Source organism: Trachemys scripta, chromosome 14 (assembly GCF_013100865.1).
Source record: "Trachemys scripta elegans isolate TJP31775 chromosome 14, CAS_Tse_1.0, whole genome shotgun sequence".
In the NCBI taxonomy this organism is placed as follows: Eukaryota; Metazoa; Chordata; order Testudines; family Emydidae; genus Trachemys; species Trachemys scripta.
The window spans coordinates 22,636,366-22,647,229 of NC_048311.1; the positions used below are offsets into that span (position 1 = coordinate 22,636,366).

At 40.2% G+C, this 10,864-nt stretch overlaps 1 protein-coding gene across 18 annotated transcripts in view; it reads left to right on the forward strand.

Moving 5' to 3' along the window:
• Positions 1-10,034, forward strand: part of LOC117887252 (canalicular multispecific organic anion transporter 2-like) — a 255,099-nt gene extending 245,065 nt beyond the window's left edge. For all 18 annotated transcript variants that reach the window (XM_034789622.1, XM_034789620.1, XM_034789629.1 and 15 more), the window contains 5 exons: positions 1,065-1,211; positions 2,010-2,168; positions 4,562-4,728; positions 5,615-5,809; positions 9,619-10,034. In XM_034789622.1, the coding sequence (XP_034645513.1) occupies positions 1,065-1,211; positions 2,010-2,168; positions 4,562-4,728; positions 5,615-5,809; positions 9,619-9,727 (777 nt within the window). In that variant the 3' untranslated portion in view covers positions 9,728-10,034. The remainder of the gene's footprint in view (positions 1-1,064; positions 1,212-2,009; positions 2,169-4,561; positions 4,729-5,614; positions 5,810-9,618) is intronic.
• Positions 10,035-10,864: the final 830 nt, after the last annotated feature.

A 10,864-nucleotide genomic window follows, 5' to 3' on the forward strand; every position in this document is an offset into this window, starting at 1 on the left:
TGCTAAACATGAGCCCAAATTCTCTGCAGTTGTAAGTGGGAGAAATTCCACGGAAGTCAGTGGAACATTTTTCATCAACAGAAAACTTGGCCCACAGTCCGTGTCTACATATAGAATCATAGAATATCAGGGTTGGAAAGGACCTCTTAATCACCTTAGCCAGTTCTCCTGTCTCCCATGTTTTTGTTCAGAAGCACACCTCAGTCCTCTGCCCCCGATGCTTGCAGCTGAAGCATTATGAGATTGCTTCCCAGCTTTTCTCAACACACACTGCCATAAACACAGTTGTGCAGCTTGGTAGATAGACAGTTATGCCTGGAAATAGGCTGCTCTGTGAACGTTTTGGACTTGATTAGTTGTAATTCAGAGGAATGTAAGGATTAGGGTGTACAGGATGAGAGAAGGGCTTGAAGGTGAGGTGCTTGAACTTGATATGGTAGCAGAGAGGAGGAAGCCAGACAAGATACACAAGAGCAACAGAGGGTCCTGTGGCACCTTTGAGACTAACAGAAGTATTGGGAGCATAAGCTTTCGTGGGTAAGAACCTCACTTCTTCAGATGCATCTTCAGAACCTCACTTCTTCAGATGCACTTCTCTTGCATCTGAAGAAGTGAGGTTCTTACCCAAGAAAGCTTATGCTCCCAATACTTCTGTTAGTCTCAAAGGTGCCACAGGACCCTCTGTTGCTTTTTACAGATTCAGACTAACACGGCTACCCCTCTGATACAAGATACACAAGAGTGCATTATGGACCAGATCCTCATCTTGGGTAAAATGGCACAGCTCTGAAGTCAGTGGATTTACACTGACTTACACCAGCTGAGGATCTGGTCCTATATGTTGAGATATTTCTGCAGTCATCAACTATAAGAACCAGTCTGGATGCAAGTGAAGGAATCTGTTTTTCTGGCTTATTATTCCACCATATCAAATAATAAGCAGACAGAAGTGAATTAGTCTCCTGGTGAGATTTTTAGTAACCCTAAAAGTTTAATGTTTTAAATCACAGCCTGCAGCTTTTAAAACCTTAAGGGAATAATTTCTAGCTACTGTTCTCCTTTAGGCTCCCTGGATAATTGAAGACAAGAGGCCACCGGAAGACTGGCCAACACAGGGGGAGGTGGAGTTTGTTGATTACTCAGTAAGATATAGGAAAGGCATGGATCTGGTGCTGAAAGGCCTCAGCCTCAGAGTGAAAGGTGGAGAAAAGGTATAGTACAGCCGTTTATCATATGTGACTCTGTTGCTGATGTTACACATGGGATTTGCAATAACAAAAGTGGATGGGCTGGATCCTCAGTTGGCTAAATGGGTACAGCTCCATTGAGGTCTATGTCCATTTACACCAACTGATAATCTGGCCTGATGCGTTCACAATGCCTTAGAAACATCCTGAGAAGTTGCTACAACCACTGTCTCTGCTGAGATACAGTGTGTGTGAATGAATGAGGGATAGTCCATTCCTAAATAAAGAGAGATTCCAGTCAGTTCCTGTGTCTGACAAATCTTGGCGTGGGTGGAGGTGTTCCTGTTGGCCCAAATGCCTCCCTTCTTCTTACCCAAGCATCCAGCAAAGGCTTTATCTTGTGGGCTTTGCTCCTTCTCAATATATTTGAAAGTGCTGGGCCTTGCATGACGTTCCCCAACGAGCCTATTTTGTTTCTCCTGGGAGATTCCCCCAGTTAGGAAGCTATGGTTAAAAAGAGGGAGAATAGCCCTAGAGCTACGCATCCAGAATGAGAGCCACCTTCTAGATGTGAGACTATGTATTTTGCATAATCACATCATCAAATTCATACATTATGTACCTATTTATAGTTGATATTGCTCAAATTCTGGGAATAATTTGAGACACAATTGACAGAAGGACCATTAGGGAGTGAGGAAGATCACAGTAAGGTTCTAGTCTCCCTTCTTAACATCAGATCTTGTATAATTGCTCCTTCAGTAAAGCTAATACCCCATTTATAAATGTGCTTTGTTCCTAATTCTCCAATGTGTGTTTTAGATTGGAATTGTTGGAAGAACTGGAGCTGGGAAGTCCTCCATGACTCTCTGCCTCTTTAGGATTTTGGAAGCTGTAAAGGGAGAAATTAAAATAGATGGTGTGAGAATTTCAGAGATTGGTCTTCACGACCTACGATCCAAGATAACAATTATTCCTCAGGTAAGTCAGTGCCTCTCTGTGTGTCTCATAGTAAAGGGTCTTAATTCTAGTAACTTAGCAAACAGCAAATTACCATGTAATGTATCCACAAAATCAGTAATTGATATTTACATATGTGTACACATCTACGGTAGAACCAAGTTGTTTTTACATGACTCTGTTTTATAACACTCCCAGTTGAGGATGCTTCAGATGTAAATTGAAAGTCAAGGTAAAGGATTTAATCCAGCTGTGAAAGAGGACCATAGTGTAGATAACTGTTCGCTATTGGATTTCGCAAAAGTAAACAAGGCAATTAGTTCTAACCTCACCCCATGATTGGGGTTCATAAGCTCAGCAGAAAGAACAGAGGAAGGATAAGTTAGTAGCCCTAATTATGTCTCATTTAATTTGACCCTTCTAATAGTTACATTGTTTTAAAGTTTACACATTATATTAACACTATGTAATTATTGGGGGTGACTTATTTTTTGTATAGTTTAAATGTTTTATTGGATTTTTACAGATTATAATATAGCAGGGAAAAATGTCGTACTTGCAAAGGCATGTCCTAAAGTCTTTAAGTGTCAGAAATATCAATTCCATGTGTGTGCCTCACCCTCCAAACACTTTCTTGCATGAGTTTCTTGACTCAGAAGAGAAGTCCTATTGGACTCACTTAATAGCACAGCTCCCATGAATAAACTTACCCATGTGGAATGGGTGCTATGCTTTGTTGTTAGGAAATGAATATTGTTCTGGAATTCAAGGAATCCTCATCAGGCCTATGGAGCCATGCTATAGCCCAGGGGTAGGTAACCTATGGCACGCGTGCCGAAGGCAGCACACGAGCTGATTTTCAGTGGCACTAACACTGCCTGGGTCCTGGCCACCGATCTGGGGTGCTCTGCATTTTAATTTAATTTTAAATGAAGCTTCTTAAACATTTTAAAAACCTTATTTACTTTACATACAACAATAGTTTAGTTATATATTATAGACTTATAGAAAGAGACCTTCTAAAAACATTACAATGTATTACTGGCACGCAAACCCTTAAATTAGAGTGCATAAATGAAGACTCGGCACACCACTTCTGAAAGGTTGCTGACCCCTGCCTTAGCCTTTGAAAGTCAATATCCTTTTCTAAGGTGAGTGTTAGTGAGCATGAAAATATGATCATCATTATTTAACATTCATATTGTGGTAACCTCTAAAGGCCACAACCAGGTCAGGGCCCCGTTGCACAAGACACTGTACAAATATACAATAAATGTCAGTTCCTGCCCCAAAGAGCTTACAATTTAGAGGTGAGCAAATAATTGATATTTTCAGTTCAGTTCAGTTGCCAACCTGAAAAATCCACATACACCCCCCAAAATCTCCTGTTTCGGGTCCATCCAACGTGACCGTTTTTTTGGGGGGTGGGGGTGGGAGGGAGGCTTTTCTCACTGAAAGGAAAAACAAAACCAAATAAAAAAAATTCCGGTTACACAAAATGTTTCACTTGACCAAAAACTAAACATTTTGCTTCATCTTTGGGTGTTTTTTACCCTTTTAATTTTTTGGGAGGTGGGGGGCGTTGTTTTTAGTTAAATGTAGCTAAATTTCATAACAAAACATTTCAAAACAAAATATCAGAACATTTTATTTCTAAAATGTCAAAATGAAACATTTAGACTTTTTTTTTTAAAGAACCTTTTTTCCAGCTGAAACTATTTGCCAGCTTCCACCCAAATTCATGAACAGTTCTGAACATCCCAAAACGGCATTTTTTGGCAAATAAACTGTTAGCTGAAAAAAATTCACCCTGCTCTATTTATAAGATATTGTTGCTAAGCTGGGACCTTGTATTTCAATGTAATTTAGTGTTTCTGTGGCACACAGATAGGATAATAATAAACTAACATACCTTTGCTATGAGAGCACAAATGTTGATGCTTATTTTGATGTTTGGCTTATTGTGGCCAAATCCATAACAGATTATATTTAAAATGTTCTTAGAGCTCAAACTGAAGCTTGCTAGGCCTTTGGGATGTGGTCCAGGGCCTACTGAAATCAGTGACAATACAGCCATTGATTTCAATGGGTTTGGATCAGGTTTTAGTGTCCTAAGACCACGGCTGCTTATACTAATCATAACTTCTTCACTGCTACCTTGTCATCTCTCCATTAGTTTTATCCACCTATTGTCTCTCATCATATGATAATTGTAAGACCTTTGGGGTAGGAATTTGTTGTTTGTTCCAGGTCTAGCATAAAAGGGCCCTGATCCTAGATGGAGGCCTGTAGGTGCTACCACAATGTCGCTGCTAATGAACTGGGATATCCTAAAGTAGATCATTGAAATGTTATCACTTGTGTATGTAAAACATTTAAAGTTCTTGTCTAAAGAAAGTGGGTTATTTATACAGGACCCTGTTCTTTTTTCTGGAACGCTGAAAATGAATTTGGATCCATTTAATAAATATTCCGAGGATGAAATATGGAAAGCTCTTGAGTTGTCGCACTTGAAGAGGTTTGTCAGCAGTAAGCCCAATACGCTGGAGTACGAATGCTCAGAAGGGGGAGAAAATCTCAGGTAATGAATGTCCTGAGACACCATTGGGGTTTTGGTGTCATAAGGAATATCAATTCTCTGCTCCAGGCTCTACTGAGCCCCTCACTCAGAATGTGCTGAACAGGGATGCTTTTCTAAGTCAGGGCCTTATCGTCAAGGGCTCTGTTCAATTAAAATGTACAAAAGAGAACTCAGTAATGTACAAATACGACCTGCGAAGATAAAACATTGACTCATGATGTTGAACTGTTGCCGCCAATAACTAAATGGATGGTGAAGACTCCACTCCCTTATATACCCCAAAGGTATTGTCTCCGGGATAAGGTTGAGACCCACTGGTGAGGCATGTGGGGGAAGGTTGTGCTGCCCTTACTATACCTGTTTCCTGTGTAAGTAAGAGATGCCAACCTAGCTCCTTTTATAAGGACTCAATTCACTGTAAAAAAAACCCCTCACAACTCTAAAACGTTCTTCTAATTTTGCCAGTCTGCTATTTTGCTAATGCTGGACTTGATGAAAGTGCCTCTGGAGATGTACAATAGAATAGCAACTACAATATGATGAAACGTCCGCTTCTTCAAATCCACGCTAGGCCCTTTGCATAACAAGCCTTTGCTAGCTATAGTCATTCAGAGCCATGACAGAAATGATGCTCATTACTATTTGTAGTATGGTATTTGGTAAGTAAACGTGTTTTAGAGCTGGTTGAATAATGCTGTTTATTCATCAAATAATTTATCTGATGAATTTTCTCTTTTATTTTTCACTTTTTGTATTAGCTCTACAGGTAGTTGAATAATATTGGACAAATATGTTATTTGTCTAATAACTTTATCCTGTCAGCAACCAGCTCTAACATGCATATTAAAGAGCCTGTCTGTGAAAAACCTTGTGTCTTTGCTTTCAGTGTCGGTCAAAGGCAGCTTGTCTGTTTGGCAAGAGCCCTCCTTCGCAAAACAAGAATCCTAGTCCTGGATGAAGCCACTGCAGCTATCGACCTCGAGACAGATGATCTCATTCAGATGACAATAAGAACTCAGTTTGAAGATTGCACTGTACTGACAATAGCACATCGGCTGAACACAATAATGGATTATACAAGGTAACTTAAAAGCAAAGCGATTAATGGTAAATATATGGAATGAACATCATAATTCTGAAAAAAAAAAATATTTTTTGTTACTTTTCTGATTACCCTTCAGAAATTTTTGACAAATCTAAGAGAGAGCTTTTAATCAATGCCTCTTTGAACTCCCTTAAGAAAGTCATAAAGTCTTCTGACGTGTATCAAGAATACATATTTCTGAACACCAATACCGGCTTTCCCTTGGAATTTGTAGAGAGATTAGTGATTTGAAGGCCAGAAGGGACCATTGTGATCATCTAGTCTGACCTTGTATAACACAGGACATAGGACTTCCCAGAATTAATTCCTGCTTCAAATCCAATAGCTGTGGTTGACCTAGAGCAGATCTTTTAGAAAAACATTCAATTTTGATTTAAAAAATTCAAGTGATGGAGAATCCACAACCCTTGGTAAGTTGTTCCAGTGCGGGGTTAATTACTCTTACTGTTAAAAAATTGTATCTTATTTCTATTCTGAACTTGTCTAGCTTCAGCTTCCAGCTATTGGATTATGTTATACCTTTCTCTGCTAAAGTGAAGAGCCCTCTATTATCAAATTACTATTCCCCATGTAGGTACTTGTAGACTGTGATCAAATCACTTCTCTTTGGTAAGCTAGATAGATTGAGCTCCTTGAGTGTCTAGCTATAAGATAGGTTTTCTGATCCTTTAATCATTCTCATGGTTCTTCTCTGAACCCTCTCCAGTTTTTCAACATCCTTCTTGAAATGGGATACCATAACTGGACACAGTATTCCATTAACGCTTGCACCAGTGACAAATACAGAGAGAATATAACCTCCTTACTCCTACTGAACATTCCTGTTTATACAGCCAAAGATTGCATTAGCTCTTTTAGCCACAATGTGTCACTGAGAGCGCATGTCTAGTTGATTATCCACCATCATCTCTAAGTCCTTTTCGAGACTCTGCTTCCCATGATGAAGTCCTCCATCCTACATTCTTTGTTGACCTTACATTTGGCCACACATTGTTTGCTTGCAACTCTTACCAAGCTATCCAGATCGCTCTGTACCAGTGACCTGTCCTCTTCATTATTTACCACTCCCTGAATCTTTGTATCATTGGCAAACTTGATCAGTAATTATTTTATGTCTTCTTCCAGATTGTAACAGGGCACATGTGGGCCCCTCTATCTTCTGCCACTTCTGCACCCACAAACCATCCAGAGACCTCTGCTTTGATGCAATCACCTGTGCTCTTTATTTACAGTACCAGTTCCCACCACCTTGTAGCTACAGACAGCATCAGGCTCACAGCCTCAGGGACTGCTCGTTTCTGCAGCCAGCAGGCGAGAGTGGCCTCTAACTCTCTGGCTCCTCCCTTTCCTCTCCCTTGGCTTCCTTCCTGCCAGCTTTTATGTAGCCCCTGGCTAACGAGGCCGGCAGCTGTTCCCTATTTGCCACTTAGGCCTGGGCTTACTCAGGCAGCTCCAATTCTCCTTTCCTGATTGGATCTGGTGTGACAGAGGGCTGTCTCAGGGTTTCCTAGCTAGCACCCCGTCACATAGATCATTAATAAAAATATTAAATAATGTAGGGCCAAGAACCGATTTCTGTGGGACCCCGAGTGAAATACACCTGCTCAATGATGATTTCCCATTTGCAATTATGTTTTGAGACCTATCAGTCATGTTTTAGCCATGTTGGTTTTTGTATCATTCAAGTTTAATCAAAATGTTTTTTGGTACCAAGTACCTTACAGAAGTGTAACTATATTACATCAACATTATTATCTTTATCAAGCAAATTATCATCAAAGTTGCTATTCACTCTATCAACTAAACTTGTAATTTCATCAAAAACTCAGTAGTCAATATCAAACTGAATCAACAGATGGCTTATCTCAGAACTGTTTCACACAGCAGAGGCGTTAGCCTTAGCTTGAATTTACTATGTGGTATAGTTTGTTTCCTGCTCTGCAACATGCCAAAATTCAAATTAAGTGCAGCCCATCTTTCCCGAAGAGTTATCTTGACAGTGTAACCCTGCATGCAGATAGGAATGTTAAGAGTATTGAGTGTTGGGGAAACCTCTGAAATTCCAATACTATTTCCCTTCTCTGTAAGTCCATCTCCAACTTTTCTTCTCTTCCTCCTCTTAAAAATAAAAGCAGGCTTGCATGAAGTTGAAGGGTGCACTCTGTATTGCTGTCTGTTGGATGATACAGAGTGGAACATGATGTTCCAACATTAACATATAATTAGGGTAACCTTATGTCCCGTTTTGGCCAGTCCCCTTTTTCAGCTCTGTCCCTGCTTTTTCACCCAAACTGCGCATTGTCCCAGCTGTAAGGCAGAGCGGAGAGTGGGAGCTACTGCCAAGGGGTCAGCTGAAGGCAGCACTTCTCAGCCAGCAGGAGAACCGAGAGCGGTGGCTGCTGCCTGGCACGGCGCTCAGCAGGTTAGCCCCAGCCATGGGCAGTGCGGGGAGGGCAGCTCTTGCGTGGGCAGGGTGGGGGTGGGGGCAGGGTGGGCCAGCCCCGTCCCGTTTTTACTTTAAGAAATATGGTCACCCTACATATAATTGGAGGAAAAAGAAACAGTCGAAAGGGCCCCACTTTGCCTCTCAGTGAATTTGTATGATCCTGGATCAAATCTACAGGATCTGTGCTATGCCCCAGCTTTTAAACAGTCCCTCTGAGAAACCCCTTCAGCGTGCCAGATGCCCAAGGGATCCCATTCCTCCTTAAGGGTAGGCCATGCAGCCTCAAGAGTGCACCTCAGCAAGTATTTGCAGTGACACCAGACAGCCTTTTCAAAACAGAGTAGGATTTATTAATCAACTGACACACAGTTTTGCTTACTTTGTGCTTTAGGTTAGTATAGAGCAATAACGGTTAAGACACAGTCTGCTCTGGCCACCAGCGTTCTACCCAGCCAAGTTGCCATGGAATACCTTCTGGCTCTTTGTCAGTCAAAAAAAAGAGCAGATGTGACTCTTATCCCAGCCAGCTGATTTCTTTCCCCTTTGTTCTTGATCTGGGGCCTTTGCTCTGCTTTCCTAAGAGGTGGAGAGAAACCTCTTTCCTCTTGATGTTTGGTTGCTAGGTGTGAACATCTTAGCCACTGGGATTCCCTATTGTCTTCCAGCTTCTCCATTTATATGGGTCAGTTTCAGCCAGTCCTTTAATGATCCATTCATTTCACCCCAGTCAGCTATGTGACCCGACACTGGATAACAATGCTAAGTACAGAGGAAAACTGAGGCATGCATAGGAATCATCCAAATATTACCAGAAATTCTCACTGTCACGCTTCTAGACCTACAAATCAGGTTATGAACAGTAAAGCTCAAGCAGTATAACTGAATAGGTGGGCCTGATTCTGCTTCCATTGGCTTAATTAGGAGCAGGTCGTGTGTTAGTTAACTTACCACTGTACAAGTCTCACAACCCCTTTGAGGCATCTCCAGTTCCTGTATGGATCTGTTTTGACCAGCAATGGGTATAATGTTCTTTGTATGTTAAAGGTTTTTTAAATGGATTATTACTACTGGGAGACTGGTAAAACCATGGAATTAATGGCCTTAATTTCTGAGATACTGACTGACTTTTTTGGAGGCTGTGGGTGGTTTGGCACTTTTGTAAATTAGGCATAAACTCATGCTGAGGTGTTATGTGTAGCCTGTTGCGTTGCAGCATGTGAAAATGATTCAGCATAAAGAGAGAAGATTTGGAAAAATGCCTGATTTCATGGTTGAAGGAATTGAGTTCCTTATAAGGAAAGCTTCTGCAATACCAGTTTTCCGCTTTTGTTTTTTACAGGGTTCTCGTTCTAGACAAAGGAACAATAGCTGAATTTGATACACCTTCAAGCCTTATAGCATCAAGGGGTGTCTTCTATGGTATGGCTAAAGATGCTGGACTAGCATAGCAAGACTTCTATACCATTGAACGACTGACTCATCCCAAAAGTGACTCATGAATGTACTGTATTTTACAGAACAGTCTTTGTAATAGACTAAACTTGTGATACATGAATTGTTACAACTTATGATGATGAGAAAATGAAATTTATATTTTTAAAAATATTTTATATATACATAAAGTATTTTATTAACTGCTTTTATTTTTTCTTAAAAGAATGCCAAATATCCTGCCAAGGAAATGTATGTATCGCAAGCCAACATGTATTGTATTCTGGTTTATCATTAGTAAATTAAAACTAGTGATATAAAATACATCTGTCTCTGTCTTCTGTATAAAACACATTAATTCTAAAATGGAAAGACTGACAATGTTCTGGGATGACTCCAGTAAAAAGAAAGTAATCCAGGAATGTTTCACTTGTGTAAGTAAATATCCCTGGGGCAAGAGCGTTGAACAGGTTGCAGTATTGGGACTGCAGCGTACTAGTGCCTTCATGGAGCTTCATTGGGCCAGAAGGCCAGAACAACTTGCAGAATCATGGTCTATAACATTCCTTCCTCCTCCCATCAATCTAAGGCCTGCAAATAGAACTAACCAATTGAAAGCCTGGTGAAGTTAGTAGGAATCTGTACCAGGGCTGTCGATTAATCGCAGTTAACTCTCACGAGTAACTCAAAAAAATTAACTGCGATTAAAAAAAATTAATTGTGATTAATTGCGCTGTTAAACAATAGAATACCAACTGCAATTTATAAATATTTTGGATGTTTTTCTACTATTTCAATTACAACACAGAATACGAAGTGTAGAGTGTTCACTTTTATATTTTTTTATTACAAATAGTTGCACTGTAAAAATGATAAACAATGAAATAGTATTTTTCAATTCACCGCATACAAGTACTGTAGTGCAATCTCTTTATCATGAAAATGAAACTTACAACTGTCGGGTTTTTTGTTACATAACTGCACTCAAAAACAAAACAATGTAAAAATTTTGAGCCTTCAAGTCCCCTTGGTCCTACTTCTTGTTCAGCCAATCGCTAAGAGAAATGTTTGTTTACATTTATGGGAGATAATGCTGCCCACTTCTTAATTACAATGTCACCTGAAAGTGAGAGCAGGCATTCACATGGCACTAT